We start from the raw sequence: 27,983 nt of genomic DNA on the forward strand, positions 1-27,983 counted from the left end.
TCTCTATTGTTAGTTTAACGGTTTAATTTTGTATTCTCATTAGATACCTTTACTCCAATTTAAAAGTCACAAGAGCCTTTTCAAATAAAATGTTATTTCATAGCATATAATTTCATTTATCTAATTACATAATTTTAACAATACCATTTCCAAACAATAGATTTTAAAATAATCAATCCTTAATTGACCAGTGGTCATGTCTATGTCCAGACAAGCTGAAAGGCTTTACTCTTTTAAGTGACATAATATAAAGATACCGGTCATAATTTAATTTTATCTAAAATTCGTCAATTTGTTGACCTAACGAGCCAGTGAATAATGAAAATGTTATTTTTGTTATTGTTAATAGTCTGGGTCCAGTTTTGTGTAGGTAGGTCATAAATTTATCAACTGAATGTGATTTTTTTTTATATGAATGTTCATTTATTTATTATTATTTCGATTATTTTGACAAAATGTATATTTCAATATCTTCTATTTTTTATTAATCATTTGTGCACTTAATATACAATCAGTCATGTTTTTTTACGATTTGTTTGAGTAAATGTGTTCTTCCAATTTGTTAGGTATTAACTATATTTCCGACAAAATACTAGAAAAATTATGAAAATTATAGCTACATGTATGACATGTATTTTCGCTTTTCACATAATCTGATCGATCATAGTTAGTTGTCAAATCAACGTGTGTATAGAATATGAAATATCAAGATTCCAGTAATCTTTATGATTCCCTTTTTTAAAAACTTAGATGTTAATTTGAATCGTATTGCTTTTTCACATATCAAAACAAACATGCTTCATTACTTTCATTTGGACGGGTAGAAAAACACAATAAATATAAAATATAATCACGCTTTTTGCAGTATGCGTAGCAGATCTGAACAAAAATATTTAAAAATGCAGAACATTATTATATCTGTTTTCACACGAATTTAGAAAATATATAGCCTGGGACCATATTTAGAATAGAGTATCGTTCTGTCTGTATTCACGTGCTTTAAAGTTTTTCATTCTTTTTTTTTTACAACGGTCGAAGAAATAGTGACGGAGGTAGAATTAAGACTATTTTTGAGAAATATAACGTGACAGCATTCAAGAAAAAAGAAATAATACAGACCCCTAATTACCCTAACTTCTATAAAGAGTAAGTTATATTGCATGTTTTGTGTACTTTAATTTTTGTTTTTGGTTACTGGTCGTAAAACTGGAGTTGGAGGGATCGTTCGAACAACACAGATTCAATATACATTAACAGCGAACGAAAAGAAAGACGTCCTCAAGACTCCTAACTATCCAAACTTCTATTTGGAGTAAGTGTGTGTGTTTTCTATTTCATCAGATGAATTTAATTTCATCTGATTTTCTGTTTTAGCAGATATCATTGTCATTATTTATTGAATACCTTTCTTGATCTGGAACATCCGACTGTAGATCAGTAGCGGTAAAAACAGAAAAGTTTTGAAATAAGCACCAGATATTAAATTCATACACATAAGTTAAATAAATGAGTTAAAAAATCGATTATATACTATTCAGTAAATATGAGTAATACTCCCTGGGTATCTAAATGGGATACTTTAAAGGCTAGATCAGCTGTGCAAAATAGAAAAGCTTATAAATAAACACAATAGATATAGGAAGACGTGGTAGGAGTGCCAATGAGACAACTATCCATCCAAGTCCCATATGTAATCGATAACCTAGGTCAAAGTACAGTCTTCAACACAGAGCATTGGCTCACACCAGACAGCAAGCTATAAATGGCTCAAAAAATTACTAGTGTTAAACCATTCATGGTATTATCTATCTTAAAACCGAAAACGAGAAACGTTTATGAACAACAAACGACAACTACAGGACATCAGATTCCTGACTAAAGACAGTCAGATGCAAACAAATTCAGAGGGGTGAAACATTTTAATAGGTACCAACCTTCACCCTTATCTGAAGTAATAATGTAACATCACAACAAAGGAAGACACACTATAAAATATTAATGGAAATGGCTTAACTCAATCAAAAGGCATTAACACAAGTGAACATACACTGAACGAATAAATTCGATCTACCATACAATGTAAATACAAAAGCATGTTTTTGTTATATATTTTATTAGGTCACTAGAACTTATCTGTAACTTTTCTGTTTTATTCAATGTCTAGGTTATTTATAGACGTCCGACGTGCAAGGGCTATACACACAGTCAGCCAAGATCGTTTAATTCTTCTACAACTAGATCTTATTGCGACGGTTAACATACATATACAACCGAATGTCAAATTTTCTTCCAGAAATGTTGAGCTACTACATAGTTTCATTGTAACCTTAATAAATATGTATGATCTATTCCATTCAGGGGCGGATCCAGCCATTTTCAAAAAGGGTGTCCAAACCAGGATAACCTGGATCCGCCACTGCTATACTACACCACATATATACAAAGATAATATTTTTTTGTATTACATTTTCTTCCAGGCCTTTTAAAATCGAGTGGAACATTAAAGCAAATAAGTCATTCTCTAAGGCCATAGTAAAGCTTAATTTCGTGGACGCTGATTTTCCTCAGTCATTTACCTGTTATGAAGACCATGTGGATGTTATGGACGGTAAGTCATCATGAAATCATTTTACTGACTTTTTTTTTATATCTCTGACAGTGACTTTGTTTAATCTTGGAACTTTTCAATTAAAGATCGTTTATTACACTTGGATGTTTGCTTTTTTATAAAGATATACCTATATATACAATGTATAGTTACCGGTGTGTGTGGTTGAAGTATAGATCTTGTTTAACCTTGAACAGTAACGCTCAGAAATTCTAGTTCTGGATGTATCTTTTGTAGGAATGCCAAGAAATCATTGATTTTTTTATCACCCTTTACCAGGAACCCTCTTTTTGTCCACTGATCGAGAGTTAAAAATATCAGTAGAACAGGTAGTTCGAGATAAATAAAATAAATATGTATGATTGTCAATGGAACAACTCTCCACAAGAGACCAACTTACACAGAAATTAACAACTATAGGTCACCGTATGGCCTTCAACAATGAGCAACTCCATCACATGAACTTATGCATGTCCCAAATCAGTATCATCGTCAGTGGTTGTATCATGTTAATCTTAAATTGATTTCACGGTCATTTGGAAATTTGATTTCAGATCTTTGATAGTTTCTGTTTAAAATATGTTCATGGATCCTCTCGAATGAAGTGACGTCTCCATTTGTCCATAAGTAGGCATTTGATCGTTTCCTAATTAAAACAGCTAAAATTTAAAGCGTTAAACTTTCTCGAGAAATAGGTTTCTTATTTTGTACTAATACTGAATATTTTATGTTGTTTTCTTTCTAGTAATTTTAGCACATCTTGAAGTTGCAAAGATTGTAATTTATGATCACGTTTTTCATTGACTAAATTAGATTTTTTTTCACTTTTAAAAATATTTGATATTTAGAAATTGATTTTTGATTTTAAATCAATACATTACTTCATTTCAATATGGTAAACTATTCCAAGGACTGGCTTCTATTTTCTAATACTGTAGATCTTATATTTGTATGTTTAGGAGAACGTCAATAATTTCCATCATAAATGATTTTATTTATTTATTCCAGGCCCCTCTATGTTATATTCTACAATAAAGACATATTGTGGTGGAGCAATTCCAGGTTTGGTTACCCTATCTGGAGATTCTGCAACTATATATTTCTATACTACCAGCGACGACAATAATTATAGAGGATTCAAGATGGAATATTGGGCTGAAGAAGGTATGGTTTGACATTGAAACAACACCTTATTAATTCAGAAAATCAACACAGTTGTAAAGCGACATAATATCTTTTTAATTTAATCCAACAACTGAGGCGAGAGGCCTTTCGTATTATTGACCAACTTTATACTAAATATACGGAAAATCAAGAGGACTCCCCGGTTTTATTCATTTTCATATACATAAACTGAGAAGATGTGGTTCACACGTCTCAAAGTATTACAGATAGCTACATATAATTTCTCTTTTTTCAAAACACTCAGACATGTTTTTCTGGCTTAATTTCAGTTCTCTAAAAGCATTTTTTTTAAACATTGCAAATGAGAAAACTGTCCATAAGAGACCAAATGGCATAGAAATCATAGGTCAACGCTTGGCCTTTAACAATGAACAAAACGCATATATAGTCAGCTATAAAAGGCCCCGAAAAGTGTAAAACAATTCAAACGAGAAAACTTACGACAAATTTATTACAAACAAATTTAGAAAAAAACACATATTCATTTAACCGTTTGTGAATGATCATCAGTGTCGTATTAGAATTTATTAAATAATATGATTAAAAATGACCTATTACGGTAAATTCGGCATGTATCATATGGATGTAGTAATTTCTCTAATATTGATACAAGTTAAAAACAAGGCCAATAAGAGGGCCAATTATTTAATAATATATTACAACTAGTACCTTTTATTTCAGATGTAGATGAATTTGGACCAATCCACTACAGTACTGTTAACTACGTTTTAATGGTGGTTAGTGCTGTTGTTCTCTTAGTAGTATTGATAGGTTTCATATATCTTATCATTCGAGAATGTAGGAAAAAGCCTACGACGTACACACCAAACTTTTATCAATATAGTAAACCGCCCAGGAGAAAGCGGTATTCATTTGTTTATGAGAAATATTTCGTAAATCCAGATCAAAAGAATTTCAAACCATTTGAGAAGTTAAAGCTGCCGCCCATCACGGAATCTGTTTTCAGTACACACAATGAGATAGAAAACATGAAAAATCGTATGCGAGGAGAACTTTGATTTTGATATTTTGCTTAACTGTTAATCTTTAATAAATTGTTATTATTTTGTTATAAATATTGATCTTGAGTCAATTAAGCTGAAAAGGGGATGATTTATGTTTACTTTAAAGCATACACCCTACATTTTTAGCCATGGCGTTGTCAGTTTATTTTCGATTTATGAGTTTGACTGTCCCTCTGCATGGTATCTTTCGTCCCTCTTCTACCCCCAAATGTGTTCTTTAGCAGTACACAATCGGTCTAGTTATTTGCCTAAATCTGCAAATTTTGAGACAAATTTGCAATTTATGTCTTATACTGTTTATTGTATACATACAGAAGAATTAGCGATTAAGTGCGTGATCCCAAAAGTTTAAACAAAAACCAATATTTTGGGGTTTTTTAAATATTTTTTTAACTTGGTCATTAAAGTGGCGATAACTCTTATAGAATTTTTTTTATACTACAACAAAAAACAAGTTCGCTGACACCATTTTTCCCTTTTTATTTTCTTAAAGCATATTATAAAACATATCTTCTCATATTTTTTTCAAATTCTATTTCATAAATTTCTTTTTATTCACAAAAATGTGTTTTGTCATGAACAATCTATGCAAATTTTGGCAATTTTACACGATTTGTACCATAAAAATAACATGATGTCCAATACTTTTTATTATATATTTCAAAATAGCTTAGTAAAATTTTCATTTTGGTAAGGTATCTACTTTTTTAGTACAAGTAAAATGAGGTCCAAATTGTATATATTTGCTCAAAATTCGGATTTGGAATGTATTTTTCCTTTCGACCGAAATACATAACTTTTTTTTGTTGTAAAAGATAAACACAAGCTGTGTTTTGCTAAATTATTTGTAAATTCTGTTTTATATATATAATAGATGTCCTTTTTTGTGCATTCTGTTTTTTCAATTAACTCACATTTATCAAATGTTCACGAATGTAGAAACAAAACGCCATGTGTTGCTGTATATTTATCAAATTTAAAAAATGCACTATTTACGTTTTCATGAAAATTGGCACACATAATCTTGTTACGTAATCAAACCAAATGACATTTCATAGGCGGATTTAGGGGGGGGGGCCAGGCCCCCCCTTTTTGGGAAAAAATTTGGTTGCTTATATAGGGAATCACTGAAGCGTGACTGGAGCGGGCCCCCTCTTAGGTCAGTCAGTGGGCCCCCACTTATGAAAATTTCTGGATCCGCCACTGCATTTTAAAAATCAGTCGAAAACTCTTTTCCCGATAAGTCACCGTTTGACGTCGCGAAATAACAATTTACGTCATTACCTCCCCTGTAACTGTATCGTATGCCCTTAACCTGGCACGGATCCAGAGGGGGGTCCGGGGGGTTGGAACCCCCCTTTTTTGGACGATCTCTGCATTTGAATGGGGCATGTAGTTGGAACCCACCCTTTTTATCCTGGATTAGGACCCCCTTTTGAAATGGCTGGATCCGCCCCTGCCTTAACTGTAGTGAATTAAACAAGTCCGATAAATAAGGGATGGACTATGGCAAGCCGTTCTCGTCAAAACTATGTTTATTGTAATAAACCCTTTTTTCGAAAAAAAAAATACACGCTGAGAATTAAAAACCTAAAATAACACACTGAGAAATCAAAATTACACACTGAGATTTAAAAGAATAAAAAACACACACTGAGAATTCAAAATTACACACTGAGATTTTAAAAAGACACACTGAGATGAAATAAACTGAAAAACACACACTGAGAATTGTTAATTACACACTGAGATTTCAAAAATACACACTGAGATTAATATGCAAATTACTAATGAATATTCATGAGATGAATAATTCAACAGATTCATATCTTGATCTCAAGAATTCTTGTCATTATAATGAAATGCAATTCCTTCAACCATGATCATTCGTTATAAATTTCAAGACTTAACATCGATCATATTCATAAGTGTGTTGCCTATAATTCAGAGCATTACTACCAGTAATTAAAAATGTGTCCCTTTTCAAAAGTCTTTCAACTGTTTCCCTGATTTCGCTAGTTAATCTTTCATATTTTTGTTACGTTTATATGCTATAATAGACACTTGAGTAAAAATTTCACTGCATTCTTTTGCAGATTGTTCCAAATTACAATCATAATGTTTTCTTATAATTTTAATAAAGTTTTTCACCATTTGGTTATATTTTGTAATAAGAGTAAGTGTTTTTTTTTCTTGTTCTTGTATTTCTAAAGTTTTTTTTATTAATAATTTGGAACCAAATCGAAGGACTAACTAGTTCTGTCCCCTTGTTGTTTTAAGCTTGTAATAGATTCAGATTAAGTATGCTAATTAGATATGTGCGCATAAAAAGTGCGCACAAATCTCAGTGTGTAATTTTAAATTCTCAGTGTGTGTTTTCAGTTTATTTATTCTTATTGTGTCTTTTTGAAATCTCAGTGTGTAATTTTCAATTCTCAGTGTGTAATTTTCAATTCTCAGTGTGTAATTTTCAATTCTCAGTGTGCGTTTTTCATTTTTGTAATCTCAGTGCGTCTTTATGAAATCTCAGTGTGTAATTTTTAATTCTCAGTGTGTAATCTTCAATTCTCAGTGTGTAATTTTCAATTCTCAGTGTGCGTTTTGAAGTTTTTAAATCTCAGTGTGCTTTGTTGTAATTCTCAGTGTGTAAATTTTTCGAAAAATGGTTTAAACATAGTTTTGACGAGAACGGCTTGCCATAATGGACACTTGATATTGCAGAGGAAGGGGATGGGACAGGATATTTTCTCGGACCGAATATTTTGTTCACCTGTCGGTCGGCTGGTACGATTTGTACAGTTTTGTGACCGTGGTTTTGTCGTGTAAAAGTTGATTCGATTTTAACAAAATCATTTTCTACATTTTGTTGGACAAGATGTTCGTTTTCATCCTGTCTTGAGTGCAGGAGTATTTATCTTCAGTTCTTACCAGGTCAGCATAGTAATTTTAAAAATTATTCTGCACCCATCAAATGGTCATCCCTTTACGATGTCAGATAGGTAATATTAATGGGACATACAGAGGCAAAGTATGACAATGATAACCCCTTATTTGAAGCGAACTGTTCAGATAATCAAGACTTTATGAATTAGAAAGTTTCAATTGTTGTAAGATTTCTATTCAGTTATGTCTTCAACCCCGGTGCCCAATATTTTGGCTCGTGTACTGATGGATAAAACAACTTGGGGTTGATATCACTCAGTAATAAAGATATGCAAAACCGAAAGCTGACTGGGATATATGACAGGAATATAAAAGTAGGGTCACGCGGTGCTCCTTCTGTACACTTAATATAACACTGACAAATAATTTTAACACGGAATTGTTAGGTTAATCACTACGCACTGTAAATGTTTCGTTTATTTAAAATTTGTTATATTAAACTTTAAAAAATCACTTTCACGAATTGTCACCACTGTACGTTTTCTGTATACGACATGTACGATATGTGGTAAAAAAAATTAAGAAAAACACCAAAGAGAATATTCAAACTGAAAACACCATAGCAAAACAATAAAATACGACCAAAAGACAAACAATATGTAACTTATAAGAAAAACGTAACATTGAAATCTAAAGACTGAACAACACAAACCCGATCGGGAAGGTATGACTAAGCAGATAATAGTCGAAGCAATATCACTTAAAATAATTTAAAATATTAATTGTCTTTGGTACTATACGTCTGGGCGGAATTTGTAGTTTAAATCCAATGACCCGTTTTGAGAGAGGGTACCATGGTTTTCACATGAGAACGTCTGACAATATCTCTTTAAGTGTGTTGCAAGTTAAAATGTCTGCACCTTGCTCTGTCTTTTATACCATATGAGCCGCGGGGCGATATTTCGTTTATTGATTATAGTACTCGCTATAATTGTTATATGCACTTTGCTGTGTTAATACCATTGTACCGAATACAACATAAAATGTAAAACACAAGCGCTGCATGAAAATGGTAAAAATGGAAAGAGAATTCATCCAACGCCATATTTTCACTGTCTTTGTCCTGGTCGACTTCTACACATTGATATTGTGTTAACTATTTCACAACAAGGGAATGGACTTTTTGCTACAATTAGTAAATATATATATATTATATATATATAATTATATAAAACGTACGCGTGTACTGAGGAAGGTTACACTTACACATTTTGGTCTAAGGTTTAAATAAGTAAAACGAGGAAACATGCCCATAAACAATATAGATATGACTTTCATTTATATAGTATACATGCAGATATTTAGTCGCAGTAAAGTGAAATAAATTAAGTTATAAAAAAATCCTACTGGTAATTGAAGCTGTTACAGGTGCACAGAAACTATGAAAACAACGAAACTCGGATGTGACCTTAGTATTTTAAACTGTAGATTTATTTGGAAAAAATGCACTCCGTGTGGGACTAAAATTGATTTGCTATACGAAAAGATTAATTTAAATGTTATGTGATCAAATTATTCGCTCTCTTCTTTACAAACTTTAATCTCATTTTAATCTTTTAAAACTACATGTACAACGAGCGTTTTGATTTATTGGTTATGATGTTCTAGTGTTGATATTTATTTTTAATTACAAGAGGGAAATGTTTCATTCGTATGGAAGTGGATGTATTATTTATTGCTTTGTAATTATTGGTAAGTTTTGATAAAACAATATAAAAAGTTAAAATAACTTTGCAGTAGCAATTGTAAGAAGCAGCATTTAATCAACCAGGATCAATTGAAATATATCTTAAATATCATTATAAACTGATCAATGTAACAAGTGTCACTAATTTTTTGATAAATTTGTGTCTAATATTGTAGACAAAATTATGTTATATCTCATGTTTCATCATAAAAGACTTAGACAAAATCAAAAACAAAAACAAAAACAAAACAAAAACTTATTGTGCTTTTATAAATACTGAACGATGAAACTAATAATGATGCTAAGGCTTTTATAATATTATCTGATAACTTTTGTAACAACTTTAAATGTACACTATGTGAATATTAGGGTGTTGAGTATCTGCCAATGAGAGAGAGAGAAAAAACAACCGTCTTCCAAAAATAGACCGCTACACTTATCGAATGGTTTCAAAATTAGAATAGTGTACATCATATATGCTTTAAGCTCTAACCGGTCTCGAATCTAGATGGCGGGAAAATCGGTTACGTCTTATTGAGACAGAAATACAATGACTCAGAAATAAACAGATAGACTTTTGCAGGTTTTGAGGTCAGAAAGACGGGGGCACATTGATAAACATATAAAATTCGTGTGAACATTTGTTTAAATCACGTGAATGATACTCATATTGGTCCATATGTAGAAGTTTTTGATTTTGTAAAGTAAGGAATACAGATCATTTTATATTTAGAAAAATGGTTGAGTCTCAAAACAATTCTATTCAAAGATGAACTTGGGTTTTGGAAACCAACGTTAAATGTTTCTGTAAGGCTTCAACAATGCTTAAAACACTTCGGGAACCTTTTAAAAAGATTTGATTGATTGATGTTTACTCTACGCCGCGTCAGTGCAAAAAGGATATATCTTTATATATAAAAATGAAGATGTGGTATGATTGCCAATGAGACAACTGTCCACAAGAGACCAAAATGACACAGACATTAACAACTACATGTATAGGTCACCGTAAAGGGCTATTATCAAAACTTAAACAATATGGAATTTCTGGAAATTTACTTAATTGGTTTTGTGATTATCTATCTGAGAGGAGTCAACGGGTGGTCTTAAATGGAAGCAATTCAACATGGAGACAGATAAATGCAGGTGTCCTACAGGGCTCAATTTTGGGTCCGCTACTTTTTCGTATCTTTATTAATGATATAGTATCTGATATTAAAGCTACTATCAAATTATTTGCAGACGACACTAGTATTTATTTGACAGTAGGCACCCCTGAAAATACTGCTGAAATTCTTAATGAAGATCTGAATAAAATTCATATGTGGTCCTCTAAGTGGCTTGTAAACTTTAACCCACAAAAAAACAGAAACCATGATTATTTCAAGAAAATCAATAAAACCTAGTCATCCGATCTTAAAAATGAATGACACTGATCTTCAAGAAATTTCTACTCATAAACATTTAGGTATTATTTTTTCAAATAATGGATTATGGAATATTCACATTGAATATATAGTTAAACGTGCATACAATAGAATAAATATCCTTAGGAAGATGCGTTTTGTACTGAATAGGTTCACTTTAGAAAAAAATGTATTTTTCATACATTCGACCAATATTAGAGTACGGGGATGTCATTTGGGATAATCAAACACAGTACTTGATAAATAAAGTGGAAAATGTTCAAATTGAAGCTTTGAGAATTGTAACAGGTGGGAATAAATTATCTTCGATACAGATGCTTTATAAGGAAACGGGTTGGGAAACACTTTCAGAAAGAAGGGAAAAACACAAGCTCACTATGTTTTATAAAATGGTGAATAAGGAAACTCCATATTATTTACAAAACTTGGTACTAAATCAAATAGTTAATTTACATAACCATTTCACTCGTCAGACTCAAAATACTTCGGAAACTCGTACAAGAACCATTCTATACTCCGATTATTTCCTTCCATCGTCTATTGAATTATGGAATAAGTTACCAGACCAAACGAGAAATTCTACGTCTTTAAGCATTTTTAAAAGTCGTATAAAAAACCCAAATAATAAATGCCCAAATTTTTAACCGGATTTTTGTGACAAAAATGTCGGTTATTGATTTGGGGATGTACGGCGGGCGGGCGGGCGGGCGGCAATCAAATGTTGTCCGTGCATTAACTCATGAACCGTTCAACCAAAGCTTTTAAAATTTTAATATGTTATTACTGACAACTATACGAAGGTTCAAGTTTGAACATTATCAAGTTCAATAATGGCGATTTTGACTTTTACCGTTCAGGAGTTATGGTTCTTGAAAGATTAAAAATGGAGTTTCCAGTCGTGTCCGTACATTTACGTATGAACTGTTCTACCAAAGCTTCCCAAATTTTAATACTAGTATGTTGTTACTGATGACAGAATGGAGGTCAAGTTCAATAATGACGATTTTGACTTTTACCGTTCAGGAGTTATGGTTCTTGAAAGATTGAAAAATGGAGTTTCCAGTCGTGTCCGTGCATTTATGCATGAACTGTTCTACCAAAGCTTCCGAAATTTTAATATGCTGTTACTGATGACAAAATGGAGGTCAAGTTCAATAATGACGATTTTGACTTTTACCGTTCAGGAGTTATGGTTCTTGAAAGATTGAAAATGGTGTTTCCCGTCGTGTCCGTGCATTTTCTCATGAACCATTCAACCAAAGCTTTTGAAATTTTAATATGTTGTTACTGATGACAAAATAGAGGTCAAGTTCAGTAATGACGATTTTTTCTTTTACCGTTCAGGAGTTATGATTCTTGAAAGATCGTAAAATGGCGTTTCCATTCACGTTGTTGCATTTACTCATGAACCATTCAATCTAAGCTTTTCAAATTTTAATATGTTGATACTGATGACAAAATGGAGGTCAAATTTGATATTGACGATTTTCACTTTCACCATTCATCAGTAGTGGTTCTTGTGATATTGCCAGGACACAAATAAATGTTAATAAATCCGGTTTGCTGTCGTTGTGACAGCCTCTTGTTACTACACTGGTACAAGAATGGGTCAAGTATTACATGCCAGATTAAGGATGAATAGTAGTTCTCTAAATGAACATTTGTTCAAACGAAATCTAGTAGATTCTTCAAACTGCTCGTGTGGTTTGATCGAGTCTACAGCTCATTTCTTATTGCATTGTAAAAAATATGACGAATTGCGTAATGACATTATTTTCTCAATTAATTATCCAGTCACACTAAACACGAATTTACTTTTATTTGGATCACAAGCTCTAAATTTAGACCAAAATAAAGATATTTTTGGAAAAGTACAAAAATTCCTACTAAAGTGCAAGAGATTTACAAGTTAAATTGTTATTCACTATTCTCACTAAGTTGCATTTCATCTAAACATGTGTGTAGTATTTCAGTGTAGTTTTCTTTTTTCTTTTTTTTTTTTTACTTTTTTTTTCTTCTTTTGTTGTATTTATTTTTCATTATTTTAAAATTAGTTTTTTTTTTCTCCTTTCTTTTTTTGTTATATAGTTACTTAGTATATTCTTGTTCCATATCATAGTAACATTGCATGCTATATTTATGTAATAGTTAACTGGAGTTGGTATTTCAAGGAAACGGATTAATATAAGCTATATATAGCTTGTTTCCGAATCCTATTATTATTGTGTATTTTGTATGATGATATATTTGTATTGATGATGAATAAATATGTTTAAACTAGGTCACCGTACGGCCTTCAACAATAAGCAAAGCCCATACCGCATAGTCAGCTATAAAAGGCCCCGGTATGACAATGTAAAACAATTCAAACGAGAAAACTAACGGCCTTATTTATATAAATGAACTAAAAACAAATATGTAACACATAAACAAACAACAACCACTGAATTACAGGCTCCTGACTTGGGACAGACACATACATAAATAATGTGGCGGGGTTAAACATTTTAGCGGGATCCCAACCCTCCCCCTAATCTAGGACCGTGGTATAACAGTATAACATAAGAACGAACTATAAAAATGGCTATTAGTAGAAAGAATATGACGATATGTATTGATTACAGCATGGAACTTTTCATACCATACCCCTTATTAACCCTAGGTCATAATATCAGCCCGAGAGCCGACAGTGAAATATGTACACATTGCAGTTTTATCAAGGGTTACATTTCTATAAGTATATGATAACCTGATTTATATTTACCAGTATCTACTGATATAGAAATGTGCAACGATACTGTTAAAGATATTTAAGTAAAAAAGATTTCTTCTTAAACTTTAACAAAATAGCATACAATTAAAATGCGCTTTGAGCTATAGAGCATAACAAAATGATAAACACTATTTACATGCCCAATTGTTAATTTTTACTTGTATTTTTTGTTCCAGCTTTGGCTAATGCCGCTACAACTTATGTTGGGTTGACAGCACATAGAAAAAGAAATGTTATTACCTCTCCAAATTATCCACAACCATATGGAGAGTACGTATTTTTGTTTTGTCTTTCCGTACTACATGTATTTCCATTTCTAAGGTTAAACTTTGTAGTTACTAGATGAAGTGTTAGAGGTTGCATTTCTGAAATATTGACAATGCAATTTCCCATAGGAACTCCTGTTACGGCTAAAACTGTACCACTTTTACTATGAAGTTTGGAAAAAAATCTTATCATAGAATTGAAAGTTCATAATGCACTACAATTTTTTTCAAAGGTCAAAATATAGGGCTGTGCGGCATATTTTCAACGTTTATATGCCCTGAACTTTTCAGTGTTCTAACACTAATTTTCTTAACTACTCCTACCTCGAATGAAGGGTTACCACATATTTAAATGTAAACAATATGCACATGTATATTTACTGGTAACATTCCCAAGTTATGTCTCTATGAGATTGAACACAGAGAGCATAACGTGGAACCAGTATGTAAACAAAATTAATTTTCTACGAATATTCTCCCCAAAAGAGGCGTGGTTTGAGAAACAGCTGTATTTACAAAGTGCAACCTTAGAGAACTTTTATATAGCAGACATTTACAGGATAACTTGATCTGTAATGATGTAGCGCCGCATCACATACCAAAGTTAATCGACTCACAGAGAGAAAACACAGAGAGACAGAGCGATTTTAAGATAAGCATTTAGGTTAAAACGTGTTGTGTAACAAATCCTATGCCCTCTAAGCTTTTGACAAGAAAAAAAAGGCAAGAGAAAAAATAAAAAATGATATTGTTTTAAAATTCAAATTTACAGGATTGTTGCATAATTTGACAATAAACATTGGCTATACATTAACATGAAACACACACATCTGTCAATACAGACCATACAGAAATTGTTAAGTTGATATGAGTTAGTATCTATCGGGTACTAAAGGAAGAGAAAATCTCATTTTACATAGTAGCTTCTCGAAAAACCTTCAGTTTGTACATGTGTATTTGTCAAATTCTAATTTTATACTGCTTATTTTGTTCGGTAATATAACATTTTAAATGTTGATTAATCTTAATAGCACAATATTAAAGAACTATAAATACCATATAAGACTTATAAATGTCTTATGTTAAGTCTTTCTTAAAATAATGACACCTAAACTTATTGTTTACGTTATAATTTTACTGTTGCTGTTATATAATTGTGTCATAATTTCTTTGAATAAACAACAAATCGTATAACCAATATAGCGTCGCTGGGCTTCTAAAATGTCGTATATGACTTTTTTGGCTAAAAATACTTTTTGACACCAATGGTCTGGGCGGGAGGAAATCTTTAGTATTACAAAATAATATACAGTAAGACCAATCAAAATGTGTGAAATAAGACATATTACAAAATTGCCAATGTCAGTTGTTTGTAAAGTTTGCTTCCAAAATGTTGTATGGAAACTTGAAAATCGTTGTAGAATGGCTTTGGGAAAAAAATAATTGTACATTTCTTTATTTCTGTGAAAATAATTTAAGTTCTTGGATAATCCAGAAATGTCAACGTTTTTATTTCACTGCTATTTACAAAAATGTTTAAGTTCACATACGACATTTTGGAAGCATGCATTTTGCCAAAATTTTCAAAGCCTGTTTGTGAGAAATTTTTTTCTTGAAAAATTTGTAATATACATTTTAGAAGCCCAGCGACGATAGGTAGACAAAGGACAAAACATTTCTTTATTTTCTGCACTGAATTGCTGTATAAATTGAATCTATATTGTCATTAAAATGTCATTATAAAAATATTTATAACCACACAGTTTCAACACGTCTGCTTTTGCTGCACGTTACAATAGACATTGTTTTAAAAGGTTAGATATCGTGCCTGTAATGGAGATTAGTTTCGCTATTTGGACAGAATGTATTTTGATTTATTATATAAACTCGTTATCCTTACCATATACAGTGGTCAATAGTCCAAAAAGAATACCCAAGAGATAGACAACCTCATAAGTCGAAAACATAGTGATAATGTCATGAAAAAAAACGAAAAACGACGAAACGACAAACAACAGTACATGAAAAACATCATAGAAAGTAAAGCCTAAACAAACCGAAACCACTGATTATTGAAGCAGTTAAATTAGTGTTTATTTCTTTACAGTGCTTATTCTTTAGAATGGAACATACTTGCCGACACCAGTATACAGAACGCCATTGTCCATATCAAAGTTTTAGATAGTGAATTATCAAACATTTTCAACTGCTACGAGGATATCATAGAAATTATGGATGGTAGGTCAAAGTACTAGTATCATAAGAAAGTTCAGGGTCACAATTGGTATATTTGATTTACCGATATTAAAGAGCTAATTAAGTGTTTTCCTGCATGTCCTGATCTTTATTGGTGTTCTATACGTTCTTTGATGTAAGTAAAATAGGGTTTATATTTCTGATAGACTGCATAAGTATTATAACAAATAAGTCAGCAGAAAGAGAAATGTGGAGTGATACAAATTGTGTGTTGCTTTATCTTTGATTGTTATATAATGATTCATTTTAGGTCCATCAAGTCTATATTCTGTCATCAGGTCGTTTTGTGGAGATTCTTCCCCGTCGGGTATAGTTAAAACATCAGGAGATAGTGCCACAGTCACATTTTATACCAGCAAAAAGGACAATGATTATAAAGGATTTAAATTGGAATACTGGGCCCAATCAAAAGGTTTGTATACATTAAAACAGAATACCACCACAGACGTCGATTTTAAATAGTAAAAATTTCGGGGTGGTCTACCTTGGTCGTCATCGATCTGACTTTCTACCCGGGAGTTTTTGGCATGTCAAAAATATTCGAGTAAGGATCGAGAATCCAGTCACTCGAGAAGAGATGGAGAGTTCGTCGAGTAGCTATATGTAGCGGTTGAATTGATCGGGAAAGGATTGTGTTGTGATCGAGTTTGGTCGGTATACAAATATTGTACCGATCAGTATTTGACCATCTCGACCTTTGCCCGACAAATATACGATAATTCCCGATAAACCCCAACCTGTTTGATATATGTGGTCTAGATAATTAACTCAACCAATGCCCGATGGCTACATGATCACTGCGACTTCTATATTATTTTCATCCCAGACCAACTCAACCAATACCAGATCCCTATATATACGACAAGATCCGTCCACTTTGCAATCTCTATTTGACAGTACACGAGTACACATGACTGCTGCACATTCGCTAAAAGTGTAAAAATATTGTCACTATTTATTTTTAACAGTACTGTAGATTGTACAAAAATTCCTCGATTTACAGTACAGATTTGCAAGGAGGGGTACAATTTTAAAAGAGAGACATAAGATACCAAAGGAACAATCAAACTCAAAGGTCGAGAATAAACCGACACAGCCATAGTGAAAAACAAAAACTAGACTAGAAGACAAAACAGCAGTCCACATAACAAAACGTAGAAAACTAAAAACTTAGTAACACGAAATCCAACAAAACCTGGCATGATCTCAGGTATTCCGGAAGGGAAGTAGATCCTGCATTTTGGCCTAAGAGGATTTTTTAAATATGAAAGTAATTGTGCATTTAAATTCATTATTAGACAGCTGATGACTATTTTAGCCTTCAAAGTTTTAAGAACATCAAGATCATATTTTACCATTTTTATGGACTATTTTTGGTTAGACCATAAATTTTTGTAGTGTAAAAATGAGAAGATGTGGCATAATTGCCAATGAGACAACTCTCCAAGGGACACCAAATGACAAAAAAATGCCACCGTACGGTCAAATGTTTCATACGTTTTTTTTACACGAACTTGTTGACGCAATTTTACACAAAAATGAGACGAAAGACAAATGATTGTATTTGAATTCTTGATAGATACGTGTAAACAGTTTCAGAAAAGGTATCATGCTAGGTGATTGAAATTTTATTTTGGCCAAATTTGGGGGAAATAAGTGACAACTTTACCTACTTTTTGCAACTTTTTTTTAAGCAAAAAATAAGCAGATTGTTGCCATGGATCAACCAAAAAGAAACATGCTTAACCAATTTACTATTGGATATCAAATCAATTTAACATACTGATTACATACATACATGTATGCACATATATGACACAAACAGTAGGCTTAATTTGTAAGAAAGCAAGGAAAAGAGGATGGTAAAATTTGTGTATATTGCTATCTAACATCAGTACTAATCTAATGACAAATATCATTTTGTGGTGTCATTTTCAATAAAAGAGCAGTTAATCCCCATAGAATATCACCATCCTAGCTACTTCTCTAGTTTTTTATAATCATTGGGGTCCTCTTTGTTGAGCTCTTGCTAGTCTCTCATACTTTTGATTTTGCCATTTGATTAGGGACTTTCCGTTTTGAAATTTCCTCGGAGTTCAGTATTTTTGTGATTTTACTTTATACTGCCCACACAGTGGTCACCTTGTCAGCCACTGCCTCACTTAGGTTTCGTGGTGTCCGTTGCTGTGTACGCATTCTTGGTCGTCTTCTACATTCTCTTCAAGCTCCGCCACAGCTATTAACCTGTCTCTCTGAGCTCTCACAACCTTGCCCACTAATCCAAATGCTTCATTCCCATGTAAATATTTTAAATGTATGATTTTATATACTCAGACCTTCTGCTAACTACTGAATCTCACTAAATAAACGGAGAATATGTTCATGGGACACAGATAATGCCTCAGCTTGCATATATAACGTTATAAACAGTCATTAACCAATCTAACGTTAAAAGTGACGCCACCCAAATCCCTTTGGTGTCTTTTACGTAACTTTACCCCTCTTACTAGTAATACATATGAACACAACTAGTTATAATTTTATACGTCAGATAGATACATTTTCTAATTTCCAGACATGACGCCATTTAGAGCAGTGAATATGACATCCCTTCATTGGATACTACTGGTCATAAGTATGATCATTTTTACTTCTTTTATTGGAGGATGTATATTCCTGGTAGTCGTAGAAATAGATTACCGAGAAAGAGACGAAGAAGAGAAAAGCAAGTGGGTCACTATTTATGACAATCCACCTGATTACGTGCTCCCTACAGAAGAAGACGAAATACCGATCAAAATTGAAAACGAATCTCCCACGAAAAGGAAAACTAAAAAGGATCATATCAAAGAAATAAAACCCAAGGCACAACCAGATTTAAAATCTGATGATAAAAAACTACCACCTCTTAGGATTATACGACCAACAATGAACATAAAACAATGGAAGACTTTACTAACTAGAGAGGATAACAACACGTAAAGCTCAAAGACAACACGAACAAGACTTAGTCTTCAATAATAATTCAAGCACTGTCATTGTTAATGGAAAGTTATCATTTCAAGTTGTATCTCAACTAGTGACATTCAAGGACATCAAGAAAATGTGTTCAATGATAGTCCGACGCTGCCAATGTTAAAAAAAATATATATACCATTTCTAGTTGTAATATTACTGCAATATTAGAATCACGTTGAATTAACAATATATTTTTTATTTTATTTTCATATTTAACATACGATTTTGCACTGAACTTGCATTACAATGCTACTAGACATTCAGTTACTGTAGATTATGCTCATTGAGCCATCCGATCCTGTAATGTTAGCCAATAAGAGTGGGAATCTATTAGTAAAATTAGTCTGCTAGTAGTACTGATCTATAATGGCTGCGCTAGAATGTCCCTTGATACTTATTTTTTTCCGCTAAGATGTCATGTGCCCTTTCTTTTAATACTTTCTTACATAATTATTATTCACAATTCAAGTTTAATTCAACATTTTGATGACCTCCTTTTGGAGGACATAATTCTATAATAACTGCTGTGAATATTTTTCTGTAGGAGGACAGTATTTCACAAAGATCGCTATACAATTCATTCCACTCACAAAAAAAAAACAGAATTTCATGGTAAAGAATATTATTTGTTACTTTAATTGTCCAGGCGGACACTTTTTCACAGGACACTTGTCTTGTATTTCTTACTTGGGCAAAACCGTATTCAAACTGTATTTTTTGCTCATCTGGCCCAAAAGAGCGAAGTTAGCATTTCTCATCACTTCGTGTCCGTCGTCCATCGTCCGTTAACTTTTCATACAAAAATCTTCTCCTCTGAAACTACTGAGGCAAATTTAACCAAACTTGGTTACCATCATTATTAGGGTATCTAGTTAAAATAAAATCGTCGATATCGCTAAAAATAGAACATAGGGATAAAATCCGTTTTTGGCTGATATCGCTGAAATTAAAGCAGTTGTGCAATTTTGACATTGTGCAAAAATGTTCACCAGGTTCTATCTGTCCTGACATTTTCAGACAAATCAGACAACCCGTTGTTGGGTTGCTGCCCCTAAATTTGCAATTTTAAGGAAATTTTGCAGTTTTTGGTAATAATCTTGAATATTATTATAGCAGGATTGACTGCCTCATGTATGCAGATGATATTGTTATTTTTCTAGTTCCAAGGCAGGTCTTCAAAAACGACTTGATGATTTATCAAAATTTTGTACTAAATGGTGTTTAGAGGTCAATCTATCTAAAACCAAAGTTATTATATTTAACAAACCTGGTAAACGTTTAAAAGAATATTTCTATTTTGAAAAAGATACAATAGAATGTGCTAACAATTATAAGTATTTAGGTTTAAAATTTATATCTAGTGGACTTTTTAAGCAAGGAAAGGAAGAATTATACAAAAAAATCACTAAAAGCTGTATTCAAATTGCAAAGATTTTTATCATCTTCCAACCCAAGTATTTCTACTCTATTACATATATATGACCATACAATAAAACCCATTTTAATGTATGGCAGTGAAATTACAGGTATGTTTAAAACTAGCTCTGCAGCATGCCAGAAAGAAAGTGAATATTTATTACAGCACATTTATATGAATGATTTTTTGGATAAATCCAATTTAAGATATATGAAGTATATTTTAGGTGTAAACAAAACGTCTTCTAACCTAGCTGTTCTAGGGGAGCTTGGTAGATTCCCTTTATATTTTTCAGTTGTATTTCAATGCTAAAATATTGATTTAGAATAAAGAATATGAAAGATAGTTTACTGTATGATACCTGTATGTGTTACAAAAACATGTTTAATAATAATATTGAATGCTGGTATTCATCCATACATTTCATTTTTAAAAAGCTGAATATTCATAATTTGGAGGTGAAGCTCAACTTTTTTATCAAGTCAGTTAAGCAAACACTTTGTAATAGTTTTGTAAAATTTTGGAACACAAAAAGAACAGATAAACAGAGTAGTAAATTAGATACTTATTTTAAACTTAAAACTTGTTTTTCGAAAGAAATGTATCTATCTTTAAACAATTTTCAATTGAGAAGTGCCATATGTAAAATCAGAATCAGTGCACATGATCTCAAAATAGAAAGAGACAGGCATAACACATTATATATAGAAAGAGACCAAAGGCTTTGTAAGAAATGTACTCTAAATCTGGTTGAAGATGAACAACAACTAGTTGTCCAGCATACAAAAATGATAGGGATATATTTTTCAAGGAGATAAACTGTATTTGTCCTAATTTTATACATCTTTCAAATGAGGCAAAAAAAAATTGTTTTTGAAAATTTGTCTGTACCTAAATATTTAGGGAGCTATATTATTACATGTCTAGATGTTAGACGAAATGTTAACTAATGTATGTAATAACAATGATAATTGTAATGATTTTATGGTTCTGATCCTGCCTGGAAATAAATGTATATGATTTTTTAGAATGAAGATAATAAGATCTGTCTGAACTTTTTTAATGTTTCATTTTAGTTTATAAATTAAAAAAAAGTTTTTCTGTTACAAATCATGATGTATTGTTTTATGTATACATGTTATGCTGCCCATCAAGGGCCCTTGATTGGAATAATAAATATTCTTATTCTTATTCTTATTCTTATGTAAAGATAAACTATAAACAGCATTATTTCCGATATCGTTTAAGAATAAGCTTATCTTATTGGATAAAAAGGGGCCACATGACATTCTTTGTTCTTCAGTAACAAATTCCACCGGTCATTAACAGAACAAAAGGGACCGGAAAACCGGTCGTTAACAGATTTTTAAATGATAATGACCGGTGGGCGCGGTTTCTCTGTTTGAGTGACGTCCCGTTATAAAAAACAATCGCGAATCAGACGGTCTACAGTTTACAGTTAGGAAAATGGAAGACACGTCTGTTAGTGCAGCCAACTCTAATGACCGTTTTGCTACTTATAAAATCATAGTAAACTTTATTTTGTATTTCATATGCTAAAGTGACTTATAGTCATTTAAAACTATGACTTGTTTTCACTCTTTCCAATAGAAATCGTACATTATCTAGAGGTTACCACCAACAATTTGAACTTACGAATTCTTTTTATAACATGGTTTCTCAATGAAATAAACACAATAGTTTGTGAAAAACTGGTCATTATCGTGATATGTGGACTGCCCGTAGGACAGTGGTATTGACCGCGACAGCGATAATGACCTCGCCTTCGTTTCAGTCATTATCGCTGTCTCAGTCAATACCACTGTCATGTGGGCAGTCCATATATCACGATAATAACCAGTTTTTTTTTTCAATAACTATTATGTAATTAATGTTCAGCAAAGTAAGATCTTCAAATAAGTCAAACATGACAAAAATGATCAATTGACCCCATACGGATTTATTGCCTAAGTTTAAAGTCAAATTTAATAATTTTCGTATTTTTTTGTAATCTTCTCCTGAAACAACTGACACAAATTTAACTAAACTTTTATACTACTAATATAATTTATTGAAATTTTTCATGTGGAGATATATCATACTTTTTACGAAATTTTAGGTGAATTGGGGTCACCGATGTTGTTTTCGAGATATGACGTCATCAAAACTTAAAGAATCGCGGTTAACCAAAATATAAAAATAGCACTGTAAGTTGCTAAAAAAAAATGCAAAATTATTAAAAAAGATGTTTAATAGAGTGATTTTCCTTTAAGGGGTAAATGCAGTTTTTGACTTATATCTCTGAAACTAAAGCAAAAGTAAAATCGTTACGGTACCATATTTTATGCATCAGTTGTAAATGAAAATAGCAGGTGAGCGACACAGGCTCATTGGGGCCTTTAGTTAAAATAATTTATGTTTATCGATGGCGTAATAGAGTTTAGCTAGTGTATTATAGTACAACTATCATGTGAACACGCTGACCTATCATTTAATTTATTTGATAGTTATCGTGTGTTGTTGTCAATTTGGGTTTTACTTTTTTTTAAATACTTCATCTTTAATTTGTTTTAAAATACCAGAAAGCGTCGTTAACCCATACCAATAAAATAAATAATAAGATATAAGCGTACTATTCAACTGACAATCAAAAAGAAATTGTTAAAAAGAAACCACATCTTTATTTAGAATTGAAAATTTTCACTATTCGGAATTTCCCTTTTCAATCTTTTGTCAAGAAGGTGCATTTAAATTATTTGTGTTGAACCTAAAGTTAAATAGACTTGTAAACTGGCCCGCCATCGCAACGATTAGTTAACACAACAAGGGTCAAGTTTAATAGACTAGTCAATCTAATGGAATTTGTAACAACGCTATTTGAATAAGGTAAGTGAAAAGCAAAACTTGTCAAAAATTTCACAATTGTTTCCCTCAACTATAATTGAATCTGTTGAAATAAATGAAACTATTAAGAACTATCTCCATAAATAACATAGGTTTTACCGAAAATGAAACAAATAATGGAAGATATTAAAGGGGCAATAGCTGTCAAATTCATGTTCATCGATTTGACTTAAATTCTCATATTTGTTTTCTACCAATGTAATACATTTATCCAAATATAAAAGTATAAAATAAACAATTTACAGCGCATTTGTTGATTAACCTATTTTCACCTTCATTTATCCATCCCTAGCTATAAATGGGTAAAATTGAAGTTCACATGAATACGGATTCAATGAGGTCTAATTATTCACTTGCAAGTGAATAATTCACTATTAGTGTTTCTTGGCTTATTTTGACAATATTGAATCATGCTTGTTGCTAGACGCGAATTATTACTTCACTATTTCACTTTCATTAGTGATTGAACAAAACAGATTGTTTATGAATTCGGAGCTAGTGCCCCTTTAAAACAGTCTTATCAAATATAATTCCGTCAATGCTCATTTCGATACAATCTAAAAAAAAAAAAAAAAAATACCTTTCAGAAGGTTTCTGGTTTTTTTTTTCATCAAGTATAAAAAGATAAATTCGTCGTGAAAAGTTATGAACACTTTAAAAGTCTTATATTACAACTATTAGACAGTTACAAAAACACAAATTCATGTTAAAAGCCTAAAGGAAATTAGCGATGTAGAAATTGAACTTCTAGAAAAACCAATACTGAAGTTGAGAACCGTATTTTGATCATTTAGATGGCATGTGGGCTTTATTATGGTAATGGATTGATGTCTCGTTTATGTAAACATCTCCTTATTTTATATTATTATACTTTCTTATTTCTCCCTATATGTGGAAATGTAATTACAGTTAACTTATGTTGTTTCCAGATATAAACAATTTATCAAGACACTCACCAAAACAATGGAGAAAGACGAACGTAACACGGATGGAATGACACGATGTAGCTTGCATGATTTAAAGCACATTATGTACCCCGGAAAACGTCGATACGGTTCACAAGTACAAGAAAGTTATAGTGGATTTTTATCCAACGATATCTTTGCACAGTTTGAAAAAGAATTCAAATCCTGTTTGAAGAGGCGACAACAGAAGAAACAATGGATTATAAATTTACTGTATCCGATTAAGTCGACGATAGAATATTTTGAATATCTGGAGAAGTTTACAAATCTAGAACCAGGTAATCCTTAAAAATACATTTGTTTGCTAATGTTGTATTTTTCTATTTTTTATATAAAAAAGGGCAGTTACTAATACTCCCTTACGGTCAATAAACACAAAAAATACTGAGACAAACGATACAAAAGGGATATTCAAACGTGTAAGTCTACGTACAACGTACAAAGACGCGGGAAAAAAATACATAAAACATAATATAGCAACTATGATAGACTGCTCGACACGTAACCCCAATGCAACCCACAAAAAAAAACAGTGCTAAATAAATACAATGATACAATTCAATAAAAACATATAATTGTAACTTATATGGTGCAAAAAATACCTGTCAAAACTCCAGATCGGTTTAAAGCATCATTTCGTCTTGTTAGCATTGTTACGTGTTTTTTTTATATATGCTTATATTTCTAAAAAATAAAATCATTGAAGTCTTTTTCAATGTTATCAAAAAGTACTTTATAAAACTTATATATCATTTGCGAACAAAAAAGTATCATGTTCACTTATTTCTTCGTCAATCTTAATATATTTATCATTTTGAAATTCCCAAAAAGTAACTGCATGGTTTTTCGAATATTTTTAAGTGGCTAATAATATATAGACCTACAGCGTATTAATATTCTGTAGTAATATCAAACAAACGGTTTTAACGGGACGATCATCAATCTATATCAAGGAAGATAACCACACTTTTGACCATATAATAAATACACTTGATAGTCGTTCTAAACACGTAAAAAGGTATTCTAGTATACGTAAGTCTTGTTAATTAAAGCAGTGTTAATCGAACGTTTATATCATTTAAACAGATATCATTGAGTTGCAACAAAGTGACACAAAATATATGGAATCCTTCAATATTTTAAGAAAGATAGTCGGAACTGAAGCGGATATACGCATTAGACAAAGGCTATTTATAATACAAGATATGATCAACAATGTATGCGCTCCATATGTAACTTCTATATCAAGTGGAAGCATAGCCGAGGGGATGGACCTTCCTGGTAGTGATGTAGATGTAACGAGGGTAATAACAAATGTACACGTGGTGCAAACTATACAACATATAAAGTCTTCATTTCAATATACAACACTTCTTATGGAAACTGTTTTTTCCAACCCTGGCTTTATAAGGCTGAAACTGGTCGCCGATGGAGACAGAGAGTCCAAAATCATTACATCACGTTCCTTTGTAGAAACATCAGAAGGCATGTATTTGTCATCTAATTTATTTGTTAGCGATATTGTAAAACAAATATTTTCTGCAAGTAAAGTCGGATTGCATGGTCCGTGTATTTCAGATAAAAATCATGAACTTGATTTTGCGTATTGCCTGAGAGTTACTTCGTGGCCGGAAATTGCAAAGCAGTGGATAAATAGACATAGACGAGAATGGCCTCCGAATAGTGTAATTGAGAAAGTTGTTAACTATGGTTGTCTTATGGTGCCAATCGGACCCAAATATTTGAAAACCAATAACCTTATGTGGAGATTATCTTTTTCTGTGGCGGAAAAACATCTAGTCCATTCATTTAATTACACTCAGCTTTTGTGTTATGGTTTGCTTAAATTATCCATAATGTTCATTATCAAACGTAACAAGGATACACAAGATTTATTATGTTCATACTTCCTGAAGACACTGTTGTTCTGGGTATCTGAGGAAATTTCTATAGAAACCTTTCATATTTCTAATATTTTTCACTGTTATTTCCTTTGCCTGGCTAAACTTCAATCATGGATCTCGAATTGCTATTGTCCAAACTATTTCATACCTGCATATAACATGTTTCGAGGAAAGATCAATGCCAGCAATAACAAACGTTTACTTGTGGATATTTATTGTATCAAATGTATGGGTAATACTATATTAAACTCAGTTCTCACACGCCAGTGTCTTCTATTACCGGATTTACTCGATGAATCCGAGGTCAAACAAGATTTTTTGCTTTATAGGACTTTTGTTATTCTGCCACCGAAATGGACAGATGGCCTTCGGGCATTGGCGTTGGTTGAATCTTTACGTAAGGATGAACCCTCTTCACTGATATTAAGTTTGTTGGAACGTTTTCATGATAATATCAATAAACACCTAGTCCAGTTATCACCGCCAGTTTCCACACTGAATACGAAGGCAAACTTCAGACGATATTCTAAACATTTGAATGACGCAGTCAAAACAGAGCCTGTTTCAGGTTTGCTGTTGTATGCTTCATTTTACTACGTGACTGGGAAGATCGCTACAACTTTAGAGCTCATAGATAATGTACTTTTAAGATGTACACCTGAAAAGATTTTACTAGGCAAATGTACCTATACGAAAACAGAAATCAAGAATTATGCGCAAAAGTTTGATTGTCAGTCTCGAAAACGTTGTGACAGAATTCGACTTTGTACTATAGATGATGTATTATATCGACAACATTCTTTATTAATACCTGCAGAACTGCAACTTGAGGTGGAATATGACAGTATGAGTATACCACCTGTTGTTATGGCTCACTGTCTGAAATATCTATGTTTTCACTGTCTTAGTGATACCAGAAGGAAAACACAAGCTCTACGAGATCTGTATTTAACTGTTCGTGAGGGATACTTTATTAGCAGACTGTCGATATCCAACTCTTTAACAGTTTTAGGTGTATGCTATGAATTGAATGACGAGAAGGACAAGGCTTTACATAGTTACCATAAAGCTCTACAATGCGGTGATACGATTTGCAGATCAGCAACCATACGAAAATCTAAACTACTATAAAACTTAGGTATGAGAATTTAGTTTTTTTATTATTGCAAAGAGTTTTGTTTCCGGTTTCAATTATCAGAACCATACGCCGGGTTTCATTTTTCATAATTTTTTTTTCAACATGTTTTGTTTGTAGACAAAACCTTTATTGAGCATTTCTCTAATTCTTCGCCAATTTATCCCTTTCTGCACCCATTGTATAAAACATTTTAATGAACGTGTGGTTCGTTTGATCTCAGTTCTTCATTGGTTAAAATCCGATTATGACGTCGATTTTTTTTTGTTTTCCTTTGAATTTCCAATTGTGACAGCATGAAAAAGGCGACCATGCCTGATTACGTCACATAGAAAGAACACATCTTTTTGCAGAACAGTCGCAAAGAAAAAATAATTTTGCCTGCGTATTGTTTGAAAATCTCGTGTAATACGATATTTATCCACTCTCGACAGTTAAATTTCAAATATTTAAAACGCTCGACAAACCTC

At 32.1% G+C, this 27,983-nt stretch overlaps 3 protein-coding genes across 4 annotated transcripts; all 3 read left to right on the forward strand.

Moving 5' to 3' along the window:
* The first annotated feature begins 232 nt into the window (after positions 1-232).
* Positions 233-4,869, forward strand: LOC143085305 (bone morphogenetic protein 1-like). Of its 2 annotated transcripts, XM_076261569.1 has the most exons (5): positions 233-369; positions 1,031-1,146; positions 2,478-2,608; positions 3,617-3,772; positions 4,475-4,869. In XM_076261569.1, the coding sequence occupies exons 1-5, from the start codon at positions 319-321 to the stop codon at positions 4,810-4,812; spliced, it is 792 nt and encodes a 263-aa protein (XP_076117684.1). In that variant the 5' UTR covers positions 233-318; the 3' UTR covers positions 4,813-4,869. The 2 variants fall into 2 exon arrangements, 1 of the variants encoding a protein (XP_076117684.1); XR_012981296.1 differs by lacking the exons at positions 233-369; positions 1,031-1,146 and adding an exon at positions 1,197-1,312.
* Positions 4,870-9,303: 4,434 nt separating this feature from the next.
* On the forward strand, positions 9,304-20,092 carry LOC143085306 (uncharacterized). Its single transcript, XM_076261571.1, has 5 exons — positions 9,304-9,453; positions 13,825-13,918; positions 16,022-16,152; positions 16,421-16,582; positions 18,746-20,092. Exons 1-5 carry the CDS (start codon positions 9,402-9,404, stop codon positions 19,150-19,152), a joined length of 846 nt encoding a protein of 281 aa, XP_076117686.1. The 5' UTR covers positions 9,304-9,401; the 3' UTR covers positions 19,153-20,092.
* A 4,362-nt stretch (positions 20,093-24,454) lies between these two features.
* On the forward strand, positions 24,455-27,908 carry LOC143085308 (uncharacterized). The gene is made up of 2 exons (XM_076261576.1): positions 24,455-24,752; positions 25,561-27,908. The coding sequence occupies exons 1-2, from the start codon at positions 24,473-24,475 to the stop codon at positions 27,507-27,509; spliced, it is 2,229 nt and encodes a 742-aa protein (XP_076117691.1). The 5' UTR covers positions 24,455-24,472; the 3' UTR covers positions 27,510-27,908.
* The last annotated feature ends 75 nt before the right edge of the window (positions 27,909-27,983 follow it).

The sequence above is a fragment of the Mytilus galloprovincialis genome, chromosome 8 (genome assembly GCF_965363235.1).
Source record: "Mytilus galloprovincialis chromosome 8, xbMytGall1.hap1.1, whole genome shotgun sequence".
In the NCBI taxonomy this organism is placed as follows: domain Eukaryota; kingdom Metazoa; phylum Mollusca; class Bivalvia; order Mytilida; family Mytilidae; genus Mytilus; species Mytilus galloprovincialis.

Coding starts and splice junctions, on each gene's coding strand:
- LOC143085305 (XM_076261569.1), top strand. CDS start 319: ATGAAAATGTTATTTTTGTTATTGTTAATAGTCTGGGTCCAGTTTTGT. Junction 370..1,030: donor TCTGGGTCCAGTTTTGTGTA/GGTAGGTCATAA, acceptor TTTTTTTACAAC/GGTCGAAGAAATAGTGACGG. Junction 3,773..4,474: donor GGAATATTGGGCTGAAGAAG/GTATGGTTTGAC, acceptor CTTTTATTTCAG/ATGTAGATGAATTTGGACCA.
- LOC143085306 (XM_076261571.1), top strand. CDS start 9,402: ATGTTTCATTCGTATGGAAGTGGATGTATTATTTATTGCTTTGTAATT. Junction 9,454..13,824: donor TTATTGCTTTGTAATTATTG/GTAAGTTTTGAT, acceptor TTTTTGTTCCAG/CTTTGGCTAATGCCGCTACA. Junction 16,153..16,420: donor TATCATAGAAATTATGGATG/GTAGGTCAAAGT, acceptor GATTCATTTTAG/GTCCATCAAGTCTATATTCT.
- LOC143085308 (XM_076261576.1), top strand. CDS start 24,473: ATGGAGAAAGACGAACGTAACACGGATGGAATGACACGATGTAGCTTG. Junction 24,753..25,560: donor GTTTACAAATCTAGAACCAG/GTAATCCTTAAA, acceptor TCATTTAAACAG/ATATCATTGAGTTGCAACAA.